General features: G+C 38.6%; 2 protein-coding genes across 2 annotated transcripts; one reads left to right on the top strand and one right to left on the bottom strand.

Moving 5' to 3' along the window:
• Nucleotides 1-461: 461 nt before the first annotated feature.
• On the bottom strand, nucleotides 462-2,649 carry LOC140865039 (cationic amino acid transporter 8, vacuolar). The gene has a single exon (XM_073269534.1). The coding sequence runs from the start codon at nucleotides 2,457-2,459 to the stop codon at nucleotides 642-644; it is 1,818 nt and encodes a 605-aa protein (XP_073125635.1). The 5' UTR covers nucleotides 2,460-2,649; the 3' UTR covers nucleotides 462-641.
• Nucleotides 2,650-5,705: 3,056 nt separating this feature from the next.
• LOC140867514 (2-oxoglutarate-dependent dioxygenase DAO-like) lies at nucleotides 5,706-7,990 on the top strand. The gene is made up of 3 exons (XM_073272589.1): nucleotides 5,706-6,128; nucleotides 6,478-6,796; nucleotides 7,653-7,990. The coding sequence occupies exons 1-3, from the start codon at nucleotides 5,791-5,793 to the stop codon at nucleotides 7,911-7,913; spliced, it is 918 nt and encodes a 305-aa protein (XP_073128690.1). The 5' UTR covers nucleotides 5,706-5,790; the 3' UTR covers nucleotides 7,914-7,990.
• Nucleotides 7,991-22,152: the final 14,162 nt, after the last annotated feature.

The following is a 22,152-nucleotide window of genomic DNA, read 5'->3' on the forward strand; positions in this document are numbered from 1 at the left end:
AGAGCTCAAACTAATTTTTGACATGAAGCTGAGTTTATGTTATGTTTGGTATCAAATACCGAAGGTCAAATTGCCCTTCATACAATAACCGACATTTTGCACAAGCATTTGTAGGCTCATCATTCGATTGGCTATTTCACTCTCAAAAAAAAAAAAAAAAAGGATTTGGGCTATTTTCTTTACAAAACTTTTCTGGATCTAATAGTGCTCCCAGAACCCAAAAACCTATCCCGAAGCGCAAATACAACAAAATAATCTACTACTACTGCCTTTTTTTAAGTGAACTGAAACTTTGATAAAGTCTTCTCCTCAAAAGAATAATAAATAAAGCCGAAGAAATCAATCACTAGTAGATTTCGTATAGTTGATGCCTCAAAGGTACATAGATGACATGTACATTAAATTTTAATTTTGTTTGTATAATTATTATTTCTTTTTATCGACATGTAAGCGTTTTCCCATCTTTCAAAAACTTAAATGGACAGAATACTATTGTAGGAAATGAGGTTCGGATATAAACACAAGAGTCTCACACTTTAGTTCATTGCTCAGTTTGCACTCATGTCTGACCTTATTACATAAGATTAATATGAACAATGACAACTTAAGCATAAAAAGTGCAAACCCTGCCTCATTACCAGCTAACGCCCTTGGTCGAAACCTTCTGTTCCCCCCTCAAGTTTCAGGTTTTGTTCATCCATATGTGCCATATCGTAAGTCGCATGAACTCCGGCTAACAAATAGTAAGCTAGCATGATGAAACTACATATAAGGAACCGCCAAACGGCTGCGGAACCAAGAGATCCTATAAGGAACAGATTCATAGCTATTGATAGAGATGGCAACCATGGAACAAGGGGAACCCCCCATACTTTAGGACTCCTGTGCTTTGCCGTAAATGCCATCCCTAAAGTTCCTAGAAACCACAGCCCTCCGGTCAAAGCATATCCTATCCATTCCCTGTTCTTGGAGTTCCAAAGGACCGTTATCCCGAAGGAAGAAGCAAATATAACGAATAGTGATGTGAAAAATTTGATGGCATCACTTTTGGGGGTGACATCCTTAACATTGTACCGTCTAAAGAGCAAAGCAACGGCCATAAGCATGAAAATGAAGAGAGTGCTAAATGATAACACGCTTGATAAAACGTCCAAACTCGAGAAGAAGGCAAGAATGCAGCTGCCTGTGGTTATCAACAGGGTAGCGTAAATAGGCGTTCCTGTCTTGGGATGAACAAGCGCAAACCAAGGGGGAATCATATGCGCCCTCGCTATCTGAGTAGTGTAACGAGCCTGTCCCATCGATCCAATTAGCAGACTGGTCGTCATTCCCTTAAGCGCAACAATGCTCACTAAATACTTAGCCCATTTCATCCCAATTCCATCGAATGCAACAGAATACGCGGCATTGACATCCACTTGAGTGTATTTCACCATCATGGTTAGAGCCAATGCCATCAAGCAGTACACGACAGTGATCAAAGACATCGACCCAACCAGCCCCACCGGTATGTCCCTTGAAGGTTTCTTAACTTCCTCAGCCATGTTAGCAACCATATCGAAACCCGTATAAGACCAATATACTACAGCGGCGGCAGTGAACACCCCTTCAGCCCCAAATGGAGCAAACGGAACCAAATTTTCACTCTTTCCATGCACAAAACCAACAATTATAATGAACACAATCACCACCGCCCCGAAAATTGAACTGATCCAATTCAGCACCGAAGTTCTCTTCGTCCCCGTCATCGCAAAACCATTAGCGATGGCCAAAACCACTACAGCTAAAGGATCCAATAGATTGAACCCCTCAGCAAAAGAATCAACTCTTATCCTCAAAAAATCAGGATTACTTTTAATAATGCTAGCAAAATAAGATGACCAAGAACGCCCCAAACCCGCAGCCCCAACCAGCCCTTCCAGCAAAATATTTCCCGCGGCGATAAAAGCAACAAAATCCCCCAATTCTATACGAAGAAAAGAAAAGGACCCCCCAGCAATCGGAACCTCGACAGAAAATTCAGTATAACAAAACACAGATAATAAAGCGGATAAACCAGAGACAGCATACGACAGAACAATTGCAGGGCCAGCGTGGTCGTGTGTTTCTTGACCCGTGATGCTGAAAATCCCCGAACCGACGACCGAACCAAATCCAAGCCAGATAAGATCCCACCACGTGAGGCATTGCTTCATCTCATTCTCCGATTGTTTCTTGCACTGAACGAGCTCATTCACGTCGGAGGATCGGCCGAATAGGCGATCTTTGAGACGGTGGGGGGTCTTGGAGAGGGCGGAGAGGTATGTTGAGAAGTTTTGGAAGGTGGGTTCCGGGAAAAAATCTTGCTTGCTGAAACGCCAGTAGGATTTCCCGGCGGAAGGGTCCATTGTCTTCGGCGGCGCTATTGGAGTTGTGAGATCTGAGGCTTCGGATGAAAATTTGCCATTGTTATTTCCCATATCATTTGCTATTTAGAGAGTTTGAGCCCAGAAGTAATCAAGGGGATTGGCCGAATACAGCAAACGGAATCCCAAGAATCGAGGAATAAGCGTGTGGAAATGAGTCGAATTCTTTCAATCGACTTTCCTTTCCTCGTACTGAATCTTGTTCATCTTTCTTTTCCAGATACATTCATATTACGTACATATACATTTTTCTTCTCCAAATTACCTGATAATAAGATGATTATCAAGATATTTAATTTAAAGTCTTTTTTTTAAAAAATAAGAATAGATTATTATTCGCATGATTCTCGTGATCAATTAGTGCTTATATTTAATATTGTGATGATATGATTTTTCCCAAACATCTGTATTAAAAATAATAGTGATTAGATTACTTACGATTTTTCTTGCTTTATTTTTTTAATATCAAGATATAATCCAATTCAAATAATGTTACGATGATTTTTATAGTTTAAACACAATTTTCGTAAGTTAAAAGATTTGATTAGCAACATGTTTTTCAGCCCTTAATCGTAGTTTATATAAATTTCAAGCATATTTTGATGTATACATCGTAGACCAGTCTACTTTCTAAAGAGAGGCCAACCGACTTTTATGTGAGTGAAAAATTAGTTCATTCATGCAATTTATTAGTTAAGTCAGTTATTAGCCCAAGCCTGTTTCTTTATTGGACTCTAAACTCACCCGGACACCCAAACGTCTACAAGCCCTTCGGCCTGTTAAAGATCAAATTTTTATTTTTCAAAGCCCTAAAAATGTAATTGGGCTAGCCCACGCATAACCACCAAACCCTCTTCTCGTTTTTTTTTTTTTTTTCACAAACACCCTTCTAGTTTTGAGATCACTACAGATTCAGAAGGCTATAATCACTTCAAAATTTCCTATCTCACCCAAATTTACTGATGAACAAAGTCATAAATTCACATTTTTACTTTTTAATTAGTATTTATATTATATGTATACATGCACTATATACCTTTTGAAAACGATGAGCTAGGAATATATAAATATTTGACATACCTGCACTAATTAATTCATTAATTAGAGTAATTAATATTGTTTTTTTTTTTTTCCTGTAAAATTTAGCAGACGATTAACATGAAAATCCAAACGAGTCAAATGAGAGACCACAGGTGGTTGGTTGAATCGCAAACCGGTACTGTACCATCTACCTAGTTTTTCGAATAGAAAGTAACTAGTATTTTTTTCATATATATAAAATTAGGGAAACAAAATTGAAAATTATATTTAATTCGAATATTGATTATTGATTGTAGACTAATAAATAAACCAAAAAAAAATGTACATAACATTCTAGGTATTCTATGGGCTGAAGTCATATATATAACATTCTAGTAAACAAACATGTGTTGCACTAATTCTACATTGGTGAACCAAGAATAACGGATTCCATATTCTGATATTTTTCTAACAAATATTCAACTGATTCCTCGAACAAATTAAATATAATTGAGTATACAAGTTGCCCTCCTCATGCTATAAATATTATAAAAAAATTATGAAGGATCATCAGAAATTTACCCATATAATTTTTTTTAATTAGATCTATAGCTTGTGTAATGTTTCACCAATATATATCAATAAAATCGGTCAACTGGGATCATATACACATGCAATAAAAAAATAATATTTTTGACATAAAAATTATATTTTGTAAAGTCAAATAAACATATATTATGTAATATAATTTTTGAAATAAAAAGTAAGCATATATTACACAATATCCCTTTAAAACTAAACTATAAAAAAAATGATATTTTTGTAATAAAAAAATGTGTACTATCAGAACCAATAGACTAATTTTAGTAGATCAATTCATAGCATAAACCCGTTATCTACTCATTAGTAGATACCTCATTTATTAGTTGTTCTGATCGCATAGTACGCTTCATTTAATTTAATGCCGGATACTAACATTTATAACGTATTTATTGCATAATCTTTTTGAAGTATGATAGATGTGTGGTACTAAGAAAAATTACTCCTCAATTACAGGCAAAATAAATGAAGAATTTAATAGAGTCGTTTATTAACATTGAATCAAATCAATATATAAATATTTTTGGCTCATTCGAAGAAAATACCACCCAACACACACACATAGACCATCCGCCTTCAAGAAAATATACATTAGTCTCAAAATACTATCGAAAAAAGTACCCAACACACTCATCATTTTTATATATCAGATCCTTAGATCATTGTCTCTCATGGAGTACAAATCTTGTAAACTTTTGGAAGAAAGTTCTATCAAATTAAAGTTAGTGAGTTGTAAAAGTATTGTGTAGACTAGGAGTTTTAATAGGCAGTGAATAAGTCATACTGAAATGGATTTGAACCAGTGAGTGTACCAATCAAATCTTATAATAATACCTTCTGGAAACAAAAAAAGAAAAAACATAGAAAGATTTATCCTTCGAACTTTCAGAAACAAATATGTCTCTACTGTTTTATTTATCTTTGAGCTTCAGCAATTTCAGAAGTTTGTTTCCCGCCTTTTGCAGTAGAGTACTGCATCTTCATTGCTGTCAAGAATGAGATTTACCTGTTATAATGCTAAAACCAGTTCGAGGCTCGAGAAGAAAAAATTTGGCGGTGTTTATATACCCTCCCTCTAAACACTCCATCTAATTCTAATAAAAATAATATTTTTCATTTGTTAAATCGGATTAGAGATTTATCTCACAAAGTTGACTAGTCTCATGAGACTTTTGTGTAATTCTTTTTGTCGAGGTGATATATTAATTTACGAATTAACTAAAAAATTAATAACGGGCATTCTTGTCATTTCATTTATTTATTTGTTCTTTATTTGAATAGATTAATTCAAAATAGCTAGCTAGTTGTAACTTTTGGAATTTGTGCGCCCTAAATTACCCAATGGTGATTTAGCCTTTTCGTGATAATAATTTTTTTTTATTTAAAAAAAAACACCTAAAAGGCTTTCTAGAATGCACATAAATAATTTATTCAGGCACGTAAGATTTTCAATATTGTGTAATATTAGAAATATAATAATCAACATATGCTTATGTCAATAATGGTCGGAGGACTCTTTAATTAATTAACAAAGTTCAGTTCAATACGTTCAAGTAATTAATCCTAACAATAAATCTAGATCCGTGATTTAACATGTCAACATTGTAATATTAATTATGCATATATATGTTGAGACATAAACATGATTTTTAACTCAAAATCCAAGTATAAAATGTTGTTTAGTCCGCTGAAAGAAACCCACCCCCTTCTTGTTTAATCCATTAATATCAGAGCTTAAAAAAGTCAATATATAAAATCATAGAAAATGGCCGTAACCAAGTCAGTTCCAGTAATCGACATGCAAGATTCGTCAAATCTGCCGCAGAAAATGGTGAATGCCTGCGAAGAATGGGGTTGCTTCAGGCTTAAGAATCATGGGATTCCTCTGTCCCTCATGTCTGAAATGAAGGATGTAGCACGTTCACTTCTTGATCTTCCAAACGAAATCAAGATGCGAAATTTTAACCATCAGGAGCCTTCCAAAGGATACACCCCAACTAACATGGCCAGCAAAGTTTTCGAAAGCCTGAGTTTATACGACGTCGAGTCGGCCGCTGCTGTCAACCATTTCTGCACTCAGCTGGATGCATCTCCTCATCAAAGGTCTAAAACATGATGCATAGTATTTACATGCATGATATATTGAATCGGTTTTGTTTATGCTACCCCATTTGGACACTGCTACAATGGTAATCTCAAATGCAAAAAATTTGGGCCGTTGGATGCAGCACATGGGGACTAGACATACCCATATTGAATCATATATAATCTAACGTAACATCAGAGTAGTGGTACGTCGATAGCTAAAATCCAAATTTTGACAAAGTTATTATGTGCATGTGTATATTACATATGTAATGATTTCTATGTTATGATGGTTCAAATCATGTAAATATATTTTGATAGAGTTATAAATATTGACAGCTTATTAATTCTTGGCAATGTTTTGCAGAGAGATCATCGTGAAATACACTAGTGCTCTTCATGATCTAGCGAAGCTCTTAGGGAGCAAATTAATGGAAGGTCTGGGATTGAATGGGGAGAAATTCAAGGAAGGTATTTGCCAGTTCAAAATGAACAAATATAATTATGGGCCGGAAACTGTGGGATCCAAAGGTGCTGTAATGCATTCAGACGTTGGATTTTTTACCATACTACACGATGATGAAAATGTCAGTGGTTTGGAGGCTGTGGACAAATCCACTGGTGAACTAATCTCCGTTGATCATGTTCCTGGAACTCTTGTTATTAATGTTGGAGATGCGGGCAAGGTACGTAATATATCTTTCATCCGAGAAAATGACTTTTTTGGATCCGTTGATTTGTCTATTTTTAGGTTTTAGTTTATTAAATTTTCAAAATTTAATTTTAAAAAAAATAAGTGTTTTGGTCCAATAACTTTACTTCCTTGGGTTTTGGTTCATTAACTTTTTCGATGTGGATTTTGGTACATTAACTTTGCATTTTTCGTATTTTTTGGTCCAACTGCTTACGTGTCAGCTTTTGATTGATCCACGTCATCATTTTGAACCAATCAAAAATTGACACGTGCCTTTGGACCAAAAAACAATGAAAATACAAAATTAGTGTACCAAAACCCATATAAAAAAAGATAATGGACCAAAACCAAAACATTGACAACTTAATGGACCAAAAAACTTATTTTTCCTTAATTTTATTACATTAACATTTGATTTTCGATTGTTTTTATTTTATTCGTGACAAGACAACTTAATAAGTTAACATTTTTCGATGTCACGCTTATAGTTGGATCAACGTAGACGAAAATTAAAAATTAGTGTCTCAAAATCAAATTTTAAAAATTTAATGGACAAAAACCTAAAATTGAAAAGGTTAATATACTAAAAAAACTATTTTTCCGTTTCATCCCCAACCCTGAATATTCAATTTTGGTGATACCCCATCCAACATCCATAAAAAATGGATGTTTATAATGGTTTATAATAACGTATAATATTTTAATAACTAGGTGCACAAAAGATAAGTAAAAAAAAAAAAAAATCAAGTAATATGCATTATATTATATTTCAAATTTCAATACAGCTAGCTATACCATTTTAGTCACGATGAGCCTTAATTCTTTTTCAACTCAAATATCCTATATAGGTGTGGAGCAATGGAAGGTTCCATAACGTGAAGCATCAAGTGCAATGCTATGAAGGTACAGTACGTATAACAAATGTCCTTTTCGTGTTGCCTGCTGAAGATGAGAAGGTTCAAGTGTTGCCGGGGTTGGTCGATTCCGATCATCTCGCCCTCTACGCCCCTTTCGATTTTGTTCACTACAGAAACCTACGAACTTCTATGAATTCGCCCACCGGTGAAGCTCTTGAATTTTTCCGATCTCACCCAAAATTGTTGAACTAAAGCCGTCTTTAGTGTATGTTTTTTTTACTTTTGATTTAATCGTATTATATTGCATGTATACATATATATTTGTATGTCTTGTAGAATCCATTTAATTTCCTTTACCTATCAAACATTTTCATTGGTTGGTATAATATACAAAATCTACTTTTAATTTCGCTCTATGATACATTTAGGATCGGAGTTTTTTGAAACATATTTGCACAAATTTGTTAAATTAGAATTAAAAAAACGTGTTAAAATTCAGTCGAGGAAGGGAAAGAAGTAGGAAACTCCCATAACTTTTAGGTGGACCGAGAGTTCGTAGCCGAACTTGGAGCGTGAAAATTCAAACGAGTCAAATTTGAGATCTGGCAAGTATTAAATTATAAAGAAAATTAAGTTGGATTCTAAACCGGAAAATTATTATTTTATATATCTATTACTATCATAAGTTTAAGCCTAATGGAGCCAAAAATCATGTCATAATCTGATATTTTGTTTTTTATTTATATTTTGTTTAATTTTTTTATCATTTCAAATTGAGATTTAATCTCTCATTGATTCTTACAATTATGTTATGAATTATAAATGTAATCAATAAAAAAAATTACAATATCATTCTTTATTATTTTTTTTTATCATCATGATATTCTTCTTTTTCAATATAAATCAAATTAATTATAAAAAATATTGTACAAGAATTCAAATTAATTATAAAAAATACTTTTCAAGAATATTGCAACATATGCAGTTGTGCTGCACTGATACACTATTCATTATTAAGTCTAAACCTTATAATAAGTCTCGTGATTTGTTTTTTTTTATTTATGTTTTTATTTTATTTCTTCGCCTTGTTGTTTAGTCCTTTAATAAAATTTTCAATTATGACATGACTCTCATAAAAATATAATAAATTAAATTACATCGGACTCTTCATTCATTTGTACTATTATTATTATTATTATTATTATTATTATTATTATTATTATTATTATTATTATTATTATTATTACTATTATTATTATTATTATTATTATTATTATCCATATTTCAATGAACTGATATTTAGATAGTATTTACAACCTATAAAAGTAAGTGATTATAGATTTTTCTATAAAAAATTTACATTGTTATGATTGATCGATCCTATACATTTTGTTATTTCACATTATAAGGATAAATAAAAAAATCAATAAAAATAAGTTTACTATTAATTAACAAAGAATATTTTTAATAAAAAATACCACGTAATTACTAGTTTTTTATATAGAAAGTTAGAATTAGTAAAAGGATAAAACTCAGCGAAATCTCATATTTTTCAGAAATTTAAATAAGTTTTAGGAGACCATCTGTATAGTTCTGAAAATTCAATCCAATTAATTTAGAAGATTAAACTGACATCAGGAGAATTTATTCCCTTTTTTTTTTAACCTTCTGAAATTATCTTGAATTCGCTAGTTTAATAGTTTTATTTATGAATTAAATTTTTTTGCTACTCTTGGAATTTTCCCTTGAGGCGGCGCGGCTGGAACTTGAGCCTCTCATTGAGTAGATTAGGTAGATGTTCTTCTAGACACAATGAAAAGTTGAAAACATGAGCAATTTGGGTGGTGTGAATATATTACATTATATTATATAGGTTAGATGTGTTGTGAAAAAATAAAAATTTATGGAAAAAAGTAAAAACTTCAAAACTCAAAATATATCAAACTCTACACTTTATAAAAAAATTTTCTCAACTCAATTGTATTTTTCATCACAAATGAAGACCTATTTATAGATCCACATTTGAGATTAGTCCAAAAATTAATACATCATCATCTACATCATCACACACTAATTTTTCACATTTTACAACTCAATATTTAATATTCAATATTCAATATTCAACATAATAATAATAATATATTTTTCAACAAGATGAATCTATAATACTCCATTAATTATCATTTTTTTATGAGTACCACACGTTCATAAATCATAACCATTTGGAAAAGAAATTGTGTCACACACTTCTGTTATCTATAAGAGTAGTTAAAAAAATAAATTGAGAAGAGATTAATAATTTACAATAAATTAATGATTTTAATGTTATTTTAGTTAATAGTAAATTTAATGTAATATAATTTGTATAATATATATTATAAAATGCATGCAAAAGATATTTGTTTAAAAATTTATGAATATATATATCACAACTAGTTCAAATTTCGGTACATATTTCAAAATACATCTGATTTAAATTTCGATGCCAAAGTCTCCCATTTCCGATTGAAGACTGCCTTGTCTTCTAAGTTTTTCCAAATTCCCTAATTCAATTCTTTCTGCACAAGACATTAGTGAAAAGATTTTAGAGGTTAATTTTAAGAGATTAATATTTTCTTTTGATTATTTATAAAAATAATTATTTTTTATATAAAATATTATTTTTTTATTGTAAAATATATATAAAGTTGATGCATATCATAACTAAATATACATGAAATCGTCACAAAAAAAAACATTTTTCTCTAATAAATTGGACTCCACTTACGTGAATGACATTGTAGTAGCCCGTACCCAAAATCAGTGATTTAATATTAATCAAATCATTAATCCTATTAAGTAAGAGTAAACGTGATTAAGAAAACTCTTAATGGGTTATCGGAGTCCGGAATTGGATTCAGAACACTTGAAAATGGTTTGTAGGTTGACAAGTTCGGAGGCTCCGAAGTTAAGGATCGGACGGTCCGAAGTCAGGGTTCGGACGTTCCGAAGAGTGGTTCGGACGCTCCGATCTTGCTGCCGACAGTCGTCATGGATGACGTCATCATGCTGACGCAAGCAATGACGTAATATTGGGATCGGACGATCCGAAGTCGAGATCGGACGCTCCGATCGTGTTCGGACTCTCCGAAGTCCAGTTCGGACGATCCGAACTCCGTCTATAAATAGGAGGGCCGCGATTCAGATTTAGACGCACCAATCACCTCTTCTCTCTCAATTCCTTAGCCTTCCAGCTCAGATATAGGGAATTCTAGGCGTCCCGTGGGGAATCCGGAAGTGGCATAGCGATCCAGGCGTCGTAGCGGAGCTGTGGCCTAGTTTTGAGGCACTCGACAGCAAAGGACTAACGACGGACGAAGGTATAGATTTTGCTTCCTAAAAATATTTAGGAGTATGCTTTAGCTTAGTTAAGGCTTTTGGAGCGCTATAATGATAGTAGTATCATTTGGCAGTGTAGCGCGGATTATAGGAGTGGACCTATGGCTGATAGCACTTGCCTAGTATTTGAGGTACGAAAGTACTGTTTGAGATATCCTGACTGAGTATGCATGTATTATGTGACTGCATGGTTTATATGTCATTGATTTATGCTGCATTCATTTGCATACTGAGTTATCTCCTTCGAGATGTCTGTTAGTAGGGTTTTTCCCTATCCTGTTAGTGGTTGGACTTCCATCGATTTGGGTCCGGCATATCCACTTGTATTATGATATGGAAGCCACCTCCTGAAGCCACGGCACAACGTGCTACATACCAGGGCCCGATCTGTCTCTGTCATCTGATCCTTGACCTCGAGTTTATAGGGAGTTCACTTCGCATGCATGTATACTCATACTCTCATGCTGAGCGTTTTATGCTCACGTCTCATACTCTGTGTTTCTGGACACCCTATTCCATGGGGCAGGTTTGCGATTGGACGAGGCTGGTGGATCCAAGAGGGGCTAGGCAGTGGTTGGCCAGCTGGAGCTTCGTCTAGGTTTTATTTCTGTTGTTTTGGGTTGATACAGCTATTCGATTTGGTTGTATAATATTTGGATAAATTACAGATTCCTTTCCTTGGGATTGTATTTATTTATGGTTTCCGCAAGTTTATTCTGATATCTATTTTATTAAGTTAATTGCATGCCTAAGTTCTGTTTAGTAGGTGATCCGGGTAAGGGTCACTACATTTATGGTATCAGAGCATGCAAAAGTATTCTTGGGATTTAGTCTCATCATGAGGTATTTTTGTAGATGGCAAACTACGATGATGAGTGTAGCCACGGAAGTGGAGGCGGTCGTTGGGGCGATGCCGACCGAGAGCATCGTCGAGAACGGCGTCATCGTCATCATGACGATGAGCATTTCACTGTGCGACGATTCTTAGCTATGGGTCCTAAGCCCTTAGTGGGAGGTGAGTCTCCGAAGGATGCGGAGAACTGGTTAGACCGCATGGAGACGACTTTTCAGACTTTCCAATGCACCGAGGAGCAGAAGATGGAGACACTGGGTTATCTTCTGGATGAACGTGCGCGCAGGTGGTGGAGATTTACTTCTGCACCTTTTATTGCGGCGAGAGGAGTGGCCACCTGGGCCGAGTTCTGCACAGCTTTTCAGAAGCTATATTTTCCTCTTGCACTCCGTCAGTCAAAGGCAGGTGAGCTTCTGAGTCTGCGACAGGGAGCCATGTCTATTGATGAGTATCAACAGAAGTTCTTTGATCTGCTATCCTATTGCCCCGAGATTGCTGACAGCTCTGGGATGAAGTATAATCTGTTCCTTCAGGGCCTTAACCCTGAGATCCATGACCGTATGACGGTTGGCGACGACATGTCCTACGAGGGTTTGGTGAGTTGTTGTCACCAGGCGGAGGACAGAATTCGGCGAAACAGGTCTTTCCCTCAGTCGAGGCCTGCTAGTTCTTTGGGTCTCCGTGCCCAATCTTTTAAGAAGTCTGGATCTACTTCTTCCTCTGGGTCTGGAGGTGTTGTCCGTTTCGGTAAGAAGAACAAGTGTGATCACTGTGGAAAGAACCATCCATCTGACAAGTGTCGTAGAGCTTCTGGAGCTTGTTTTCGTTATGGAGAGACTGGTCATATCCGGACGGATTGTCCACTATCTGGGGGAGGTGGTTTTGGTTCTGGTTCTGGTTCAGGATCTGGTTCTCAGGCCACCGTATAGCAGAGGTCGCAGGGACAGCCTGCTGGGAGTTCTCATTTGAGGCCACGAGCTTCTGGCCAAGTGTTTGCCTTAAGGCATGATCAAGCAGTGGAGGAGAATGAGAAAGTCATCGCAGGTACATTTCTGCTTTATGGTATACCTGCTCTTGTACTTATTGACACTGGTGCATCTCATTCCTTCATTTCTGCACGTTTTGTTAAGAGACATAAGTTACCATGCATTATACTAGGCGTAGTTATATCTGTTTCTACTTCGACGGGCCAATCTGCTTTGGCTAAGCGTCTAGTGATAGGTTGCCCTTTAGAGTTCGAAGGGAACATTCTGTTAGCGAATCTCATGGTCCTGGCGATGGACGACTGAAACGCCTAGTACTACTAAATGCGGAAAAAACTTTTTTTTTTAAAATACTATATACATATACGCCCATACATATATGTATAAACTTTAAAAATAATATTACAAATAATAACTCGCTTAATAAAATAATAAACATTTATTTGATAAAATCTTGAGTCATGCAATAGATAAAATAATGTCTATAATGAAAATTTATAACTTATGTCTACTAAAATCATGAAAAATCAATAAGTAATCATAACCACTGAAAACATAAAAATATCCTAAATAAATAACTCATGCATAAATAAAACTCTAGCGAGACGGTCACGGGGCCACTGCCATGCTCGCTCATACGTCCTCGCCACCGGTAGGAGCTACATCATACTCACCTGCACCATATAAGCGTAGTGAGCCTAGAGGCTCAACATGTCTAATCCTTTATAACAAGCTTAAAAATAATGCATCACGTAAATACTAATACATATACATGTACATGAGCATGAGTGGAAACATTTTTCATAACATAAATGCTTAATCATAAATCTTATACATAACATAACTTTCTTCATCATACATAACATAATTGAGCATGTCATAAACATAAAAACTGTGTACGGTCATATCCATGAATGTGACTAATAACTGTGCCGACTGATCAGTCTAAAGAACCATCGTACGTGGCGGTGGATAAATCCACCTCTATGCTGGTAGTAAACTACCTCTGTGCCAGTGGTAAAACCCACTTCTATGCCGGTAGTAGAACTACCTCTGTGTCAGTGGTAAAACCCACTTCTATGCTGTCACATCACTTCAATTTCCATAAAAATATTTTTCATGCTCAATTCTTAATCATAAACACATCATAAAATATTTCATGTATGCATGCACTTAAAATATGTCCGTAATATATATTTAATTAATTTTAATAATAAATATACTTTTACTTAAAATAGACTTCATGCATAAAAATAATTAAATATATATTCCGGACTTAGTTTATTTTCATGGGTTGGTCCAGACTGCTGGTCTCTCTACTAAACCCCTTAACTGACTTAAAGCCTGTTAACTAACTTAAAGCCCATAATTAAATAACTAATTTTAAAAATTATAATTTTTACTAAAATAAAATACTTAAATGTTATTGGGCTTAAATAAAAATATTTAGGCCCAATAACTAATTAATTCATAAAAATTCCTAGACTGACCCAATAAAATCACTGACTAGCCCAAAAATTCCAATGGGCCCACGGGCCCATAAAATTATTGGGTTAACTTAAAAATAATTTAAAAAGCCCAAATAAAATTAATTGGAAGCCCAAATAATTTTATTTCTAATTAAATGGCCCAAAATCCAATTAAAACATTAAACATTTTAAAATTAAAATACTCGAGCCCGCCCCACCTAGCCCGGACCCGGAATTGCCTGACCCGACCCTAGACCCTACTGACCCGACCCAATACCCTGACCCGACCCGGAACCACCCAGAACCCCCCTACCCGACGCCCCCTTCTCCTTGCCCTCGGCTGCGCGAGCAGCAGCCCTTTAGGGGCTGCTGCCGCCTCGCTCCGGCTGCCCCTGGCCGGAGCGCCGCCGGCAGGACCTTCCCAGGGTCCTGCCGGTTCGAACCCAGCCTTGGCTCGGTTGGGTCATGACCTAGCATGACCAGTCGAGCCCCCCTTCCACTAAACCCTAAACTGCCGCCTCCCATGACCAAACCTTGCACCAGCTTGTACCCTGCCGTGAACCAGCCTGAACCCCTGGACCCAGCTCGACCCTAGGCACCCTAGGACACCCTCGAACCTGACCCAGCAGACCATGCTTGTCCCATGCCAAGAAAACGTGAGCATATGCTGAAACGACCCTAACTCTATAATAAATAAATATGCGGAAATTTTTTTTTTTTTTTATACTACTAAATAAAATATGTACATATATGCCCATACATATATGCACAGAATAAAATATTTAAAATAAATACATGACTAAATAAATAAATAATTAAATACTAATACATACATATACATGAATGAGCATGCTTAAAAATTACATAACTTAACTTACATAAATAAACATACATAACATACATAATATCATACATACTTGAAATGTTGAGCATTTATTTTCTTAACATCGAATGGTCCTATCCGTAAGTGTGACCCATAGTGCGACTGATCAGTCTAAGAAACCATCGTACGAGGCTGGTGGCGAACCACCCATACATAAATGGCAGAAAACTGCCCATACATAAATGGCAGAAACTGCCCATACATAAATGGCCACACTACTTCAATTTCCACCTAAAATATTTTATTTGCTCAACCATAGAAATTAAATCATATCATAAAAATTGATTTCATGAATGCATGTACTTAAATAAATTGTGTGTCCTTCATATATTTAATTTAATTTTCTTACTAACATATAAATATTAAAATAACTTAAATGCATAAAAATAATTAAATATATAATCAGGACACATGCAATTTTCTCATGGATGGTTCTGGACTGCTGGCCCTACACTCAAGCCCATTAACTTAAGACTTGGCCCATAAATCAACCAAAGCCCATTAAGACTAACTTAGGTCCAATAACGCTGTCCCTGGCCCAATGGGCCCAAAAGCCCATTTACAGGCCCAATAAATTTCATGGGCTCCCAAGCCCATAAAAATTTCTGGCCAACTTAAAAATTTAATAAAAATTATTAAAAGTCTAAAAATAATAAAATAACCCAAATTAAATTAAATGGTACTAATTAAATTTTTGGGAATTTAATTAGTCCATTTAATCCCTAATTAACTTAAAAACTTAAAAATAAAAATACCCGAGCCCAATTAAAATAACCCGGACCCGGACCCACTTAACTTAACCCATATTATTTTAGACCCGACCCGGACCCAAGACCCGACCCGGACCCAATCAGAAACCCTAAACCCGATCACTACCTTACCTCTCTTCTCTCGGCCGCACGGCTGCGTGAGCAGCAGGCCCTCCCGGCCTGCTGCAGCCCAGCTCCGGCCACCGTGGCCGGAGCCCCGCCGGCAGGACCTCCCCAGGGTCCTGCCGGACCGAACCATACCCAGCCCCCGACCCCATGCACCCTGTAAAGACCAAGCCGAACCCCTTCTCCCACAACCCTAGCCTGCGCAGCCTCTTGAACCCTCTTCTGAAAACCTTTCGTCCTTGGTTTCTAGCCCCCAACCCAACCATGGCCGACTCATCTAGACCTCCTAGGGACCCCATAGGACCTAAGCCTCCAAGCCATGGGTAGCCAAAAGGCGTGAGCATGAACCATACATGTCAAAAACGGAAGCATGAGAGGAAGAAAAGTCGAAACTTGCTGTCAAAAAATATAAACTCGGATGATACACACTCACACGCATACATACACTGATATAGGTTTAAAAAGTGGAAAGAAACATGCCTTTCACCGATTTGTGGAGTTTAGAAGCGTATACGACGGACTTCGGGACGACGGGACGACGACGGGGTGCCTTGGCTTGCTTGGAACCTTCGAAGATGGCTATGGTGTTCTTGGAGCTTGGTTTCGTGAGGAAGAAGATGGAGATGGAGGTGACGGCTGATGCTAGGGAGAGGGAAACAATCGGCTAAGGTAGGGTTTGGGTAGAATAGGTTTAAATTTTTGGTTAATTAGAAAATAGGTTAATTAATAAAATAAAAAGATTTTCAAAATAATTAAAAAAAAACACAACTTAACTCTTAAAATCTGATAACCTAAATAAACAATCTCGAAATATTAATTTAGGGAAATTTTAAAAATATTAAAAAGTCAATATTTTGACTAATTTTGGATAAAAATGACCCCTAAAATTAAATAAAATTAAATACTTAAAATTTTGAGATAATAAAACTCAAAACAATAATTTAAGGCTCCAAAAAGGCTCATAAAATAATTTGGCTAGAAAATTGTCATCTCGTCCGTCCACGGTCCCGTCTACGCGATTAAATAATAAGAATACTAAAAATCATAAAAATCACTAATTATGGGTTAAATGCTTAAAAATAAATTAAATCATGCATAAATAATTCACATAATTATTTAACCCATAAATCATAAATTTAAATAATTAAATATCCTAATTATGCAGGCGGATTTATGTAATTAAAAATACCGGGTGTTACAATTCTCCCCCCCTTAAATTGAATTTCGTCCTCGAAATTAAAGTCCTTACCCGAACATCTCTGGGTAGCGAGTCCTCATATCCTCCTCGGTCTCCCAAGTAGCTTCCTCCTCCGAGTGATTCAGCAACTGGACTCTGACCATCGGTATGACCCGCGTCCTAAGCCTCCGCTCCTCTCTAGCCAAGATCCGCACTGGTCTCTCCTCGTATACAAGATCTGGTGGCAACTGTAAGGGCTCGAAATCCAACACATGCGACGGGTTGGAGACATATCTCCGAAGCATGGATACATGGAAAACATTGTGCACTGCCGCTAGCCCTGGAGGTAGAGCTAAACGATAGGCCAACGTGCCAACTCGCTCCAAGATCTCGAATGGCCCTATATATCTCGGATTAAGCTTGCCTCTCCGTCCAAAACGCGCTACTCCCTTCATAGGTGACACCTTCAAGAATACGTGATCACCTACTGCGAACTCCAAATCGCGTCGTCTGGCATCTGCATAACTCTTCTGCCGACTCTGCGCAGTCCTCATCCTCTCTCGAATCTGCGTCACGATGTCAGCTGTCTGCTGCACAATCTCCGGACCCAACAAAATCCGCTCACCAACCTCATCCCAATGCACCGGAGATCTGCATCTCCTCCCATAAAGTGCTGCATATGGAGCCATACCTATAGACGACTGAAAGCTGTTGTTATAGGTAAACTCCACCAATGGCAGTCTAGTCTCCCAAGAGCCCCGAAAATCAATGACACAAGCTCTCAGAAGATCCTCGAGAACCTGGATCACTCTCTCAGACTGACCATCTGTCTGGGGATGAAATGCTGTACTGAACAGAAGCCTAGTCCCCATAGCCGTGTGCAGACTCTTCCAAAACGCAGATGTGAATCTCGGATCTCTGTCTGACACAATAGACACTGGTATGCCATGCAGTCTAACAATCTCTCTAATGTAAAGCTCTGCATACTGTGTCAAAGTATAGTTAGTCCTCACCGGCAAGAAATGAGCTGACTTGGTGAGTCTATCCACAATCACCCAAATCGCTGTGCAACCTCTGGCACTCCTCGGCAAGCCAACCACAAAGTCCATCGTAATATTCTCCCACTTCCATTCCGGAATAGGGAGAGGTCTAAGAAGTCCTGCTGGACGCTGATGCTCTGCTTTGACTTGCTGACAAGTCAAGCACTCTGACACCACTCTCCCGATGTCACTCTTCATCCCAGGCCACCAATACAATAACTGCAAATCTCGGTACATCTTCGTACTTCCGGGGTGAATGGAGTACGGAGATGCATGAGCCTCTGCTAGAATCTCGGCTCTCAACTGATCAACGTTCGGTACCCACATCCTCCCACGGTACTGAACGATGCCATCCTCCACTGTATACAAGAGATTACCTCTGGCCTCATCTCTCTGTCTCCATCGCTGTAGCTCCTCATCAGTAGACTGTCCCTCCCTAATCCGATCTCGCAGAACTGGCTGCACTGTCAACACTGACAAGCTCGGTGCATGGCCGCTCGGATAGCACTCCAACCCAAACCTCTGAATCTCGGTCTGTAGTGGTAACTGTGCAGTCAAACATGATACCACTGACGACTTTCGACTCAAAGCATCTGCTACTACATTAGCCTTACCCGGATGGTAGCTAATGTCACAATCATAGTCCTTCACAAGCTCAAGCCATCTACGCTGCCTCATGTTCAACTCCTTCTGGGTGAAGAAGTACTTGAGGCTCTTGTGATCGGTGAAAATCTTGCACTTCTCGCCGTAAAGATAGTGCCTCCAGATTTTCAACGCAAATACCACTGCTGCAAGCTCCAAATCATGCGTCGGATAGTTCTGCTCATGAATCTTCAACTGTCGCGATGCATATGCGATAACTCTGCCACTCTGCATAAGTACTGCGCCCAAACCAAGCTTGGACGCGTCGGTGTACACCACTAACTCCTCATGTGGCACTGTCATAGCTAACACCGGTGCTGAAGTAAGTGCATCCTTCAGCTGATCAAAACTCCGCTGACAATCCGGACTCCAACTATACTTCGCGTTCTTCTTGGTCAAGGAAGTCAAGGGTACTGCAATAGAGGAAAAACCCTTGATGAACTTCCTATAGTATCCTGCTAAACCCAAGAAGCTACGAATCTCCGAAGCATTCTTTGGAATCCCCCAATCTCTCACTGCCTGCACCTTGGACTGATCCACTGCAATCCCATCTCTAGAAATAATGTGGCCTAGAAACGCCACCTGCTCCAGCCAAAACTCACACTTACTGAACTTTGCAAACAGTCGATGCTCCCTCAAAGTTTGCAAGGCTGTATGCAAATGCTGTGTATGCTCCTCAATACTCCTCGAGTAGATCAATATGTCATCAATGAATACAATGACAAACTGATCTAGATACGGCTGGAAGACACGATGCATGAGATCCATAAAAACTGCTGGAGCATTGGTCAACCCAAAGGGCATCACCAAGAACTCATAGTGCCCATATCGTGTCCTAAAGGCAGTCTTAGACACGTCTGAATCTCTGACTCTCAACTGATGGTAACCAGATCGCAGATCGATCTTGGAGAATACCGAAGCTCCCTGCAACTGATCGAATAAATCCTCTATCCTCGGTAGCGGATACTTATTCTTCACTGTGACTCTGTTGAGCTCTCGGTAGTCAATGCACAATCTCATGCTGCCGTCCTTCTTCTTCACAAACAATACTGGAGCTCCCCATGGAGAAAAGCTAGGACGAACAAAGCCCTTCTCCAACAGCTCCTGAATCTGCTCCTTCAACTCTCTCATCTCTGTAGGAGCAAGTCGATACGGTGCCTTAGAGATAGGCACAGTATCCGGCAACAACTCAATACTGAACTCCACCTCCCTCACTGGTGGAACTCCTGCAACATCGTCAGGAAAAACATCTGGATAGTCACGTACCACCTCTATATCTGATAAAGATCTGCTAGAAACGTCTGTGGTAGTGACCACACTAGCAAGAAAACCCTGACATCCATTGCGCAACAGTTTCCTCGCACGAACAAGTGATATCATCTGAGGAATACTGCTAGACTGAGATGCAAAGAAAGTAAACATCTCACCTCCTGCTGGCTTCACTGACACTGTCCTACGTCGGAAATCAATCGAAGCTCCATTAACTGATAGCCAGTCCATACCCAAAATCAAGTCAAACCCAGTCAATGGAAGAACCACTAGATCTGCTCGAATGGAGTGTCCCTGCAACTCCAATGCCAGATCCCTGATGACACTAGTGGTAGTGATAATCTGTCCGGATGGCATGGTAACATCGTAACCACTGTCTACAACCTCTGGTGTAATGCCTATCCGTCTGATAAAATCCCGGGAGATAAACGAATGCGTGGCTCCTGAATCTAGCAACGCAAACGTGGAGTTGCCTCCAACTAGAATTCTCCCTGCACGCAGAAGATTCCCAACAATTCATACCACTATGCTCCCAAGGTTAAAACACTAAAATCCTTAATTCTAATCACAAAGAAACAAAATTCTTATTCTAGCATGCTGATAATTAAACTCATGTAACAGGCATTCAGTTATAATCGCAATTAAGCAAAAGCAAAGAATTGAAAAAGTTCTAGGGGTTAGGTATACCGGTGATCAAGGAGGTATCTGGGTCTGCCTCCTCAGCCTGCATCACATAAACTCGCCCACTGACATTCTGCCTCTTCGGGCAGTTGGCAATCTGATGCCCTGGCTCCTTGCAACGATAGCAGACTCCTGCTCCCAATAGACACTGCCCGGAATGCATCTTCTGGCACTTCGGACACACTGGATATCTCCCTGGAGTAGGGGCCCCGCCCCTAGTCTGCTGCTGTGGCTTCCCCTGAGGCCTCTGCTGATTCGGGCCCTTAGATGGCCCTGTAGACTGTTTCTTCGCAGGTGGCTGCGAAGATGGTCGCTGATACCATGTCTGCACAAACTGCCTCTTACCCTGCTGCTCTCTCTGTATCTCCCTCCGTCCCTCTTCGGAACGCAAGGCCCTGCTGACTGCAGACTCATATGTAAAGACGTCTGCCATACGTACGTCATGCCTGATCTCAGCCTTCAGGCCCTCCACAAACTGTCGCAGCTTCTCCTGCGGACTATCAGCAATCATGGGCACAAAGTGACAGCCCCTCTCAAACTGGCTCACGTACTCCACAACAGATCTGTCCCCCTGACGGAGACTCATGAACTCTCGGATCATGCGACTGCGCACGTCCTCAGTGAAGTACTTGGCGTAGAAGATACGCCTGAACTCGGCCCACGTCAGTGTAGGTAGATGGACTCCTCGAACTGCACCCTCCCACCAAAGGGCTGCATCGCCTCGCATCATGTAAGTCGCACAGCTCACCCTGTCGGTGTCTGTGATCCCCATATAATCGAAGATGGACTCAAGAGAGCGAATCCATCCCTCAGCCACCAAAGGATCGGTGGTCCCCAAAAACTCCTTAGGCCCCTTCTTCTGGAACCTCTCTGCGACGTCCTCCTCATGGGACAGTCTGGGACGGGCAGCCTGCTGCTCCAGCAAGGCAGTAATACCCGCCATCATCGTGGCACTGGCCTGTTCCAGTGATGTCATGGGGTGCTGCTGAGGTGGCGGTGGAGGTGGAGGTCTCCCACGTCGATTCACCTGTCTGGGAGGCATTCTGCACCACCACATATTTATTCACGTAAATCGCCTTGCATAACTAAGTGTTTAAAATTTAAGGCTAACTTAAATTATAGAAATTAAATCATACTATAAACATTTAAAACTTACAGACCGGTAGCGTGGATTTCTGAGCTCGCAAAGCAGTAGTGACCCCTCCAAGGACCGTGCTCTGATACCAACTGAAACGACCCTA

Source organism: Henckelia pumila, chromosome 4 (assembly GCF_033568475.1).
Source record: "Henckelia pumila isolate YLH828 chromosome 4, ASM3356847v2, whole genome shotgun sequence".
Classification (NCBI taxonomy): Eukaryota; Viridiplantae; Streptophyta; class Magnoliopsida; order Lamiales; family Gesneriaceae; genus Henckelia; species Henckelia pumila.

Excerpts from the sequence above, each read along its gene's own strand:
- LOC140867514 (XM_073272589.1), top strand. The coding sequence starts at position 5,791 with ATGGCCGTAACCAAGTCAGTTCCAGTAATCGACATGCAAGATTCGTCA. Across the intron at positions 6,129-6,477 it reads GATGCATCTCCTCATCAAAG|AGAGATCATCGTGAAATACA; the intron begins GTCTAAAACATG and ends AATGTTTTGCAG. Across the intron at positions 6,797-7,652 it reads ATGTTGGAGATGCGGGCAAG|GTGTGGAGCAATGGAAGGTT; the intron begins GTACGTAATATA and ends TATCCTATATAG.
- LOC140865039 (XM_073269534.1), bottom strand. The coding sequence starts at position 2,459 with ATGGGAAATAACAATGGCAAATTTTCATCCGAAGCCTCAGATCTCACA.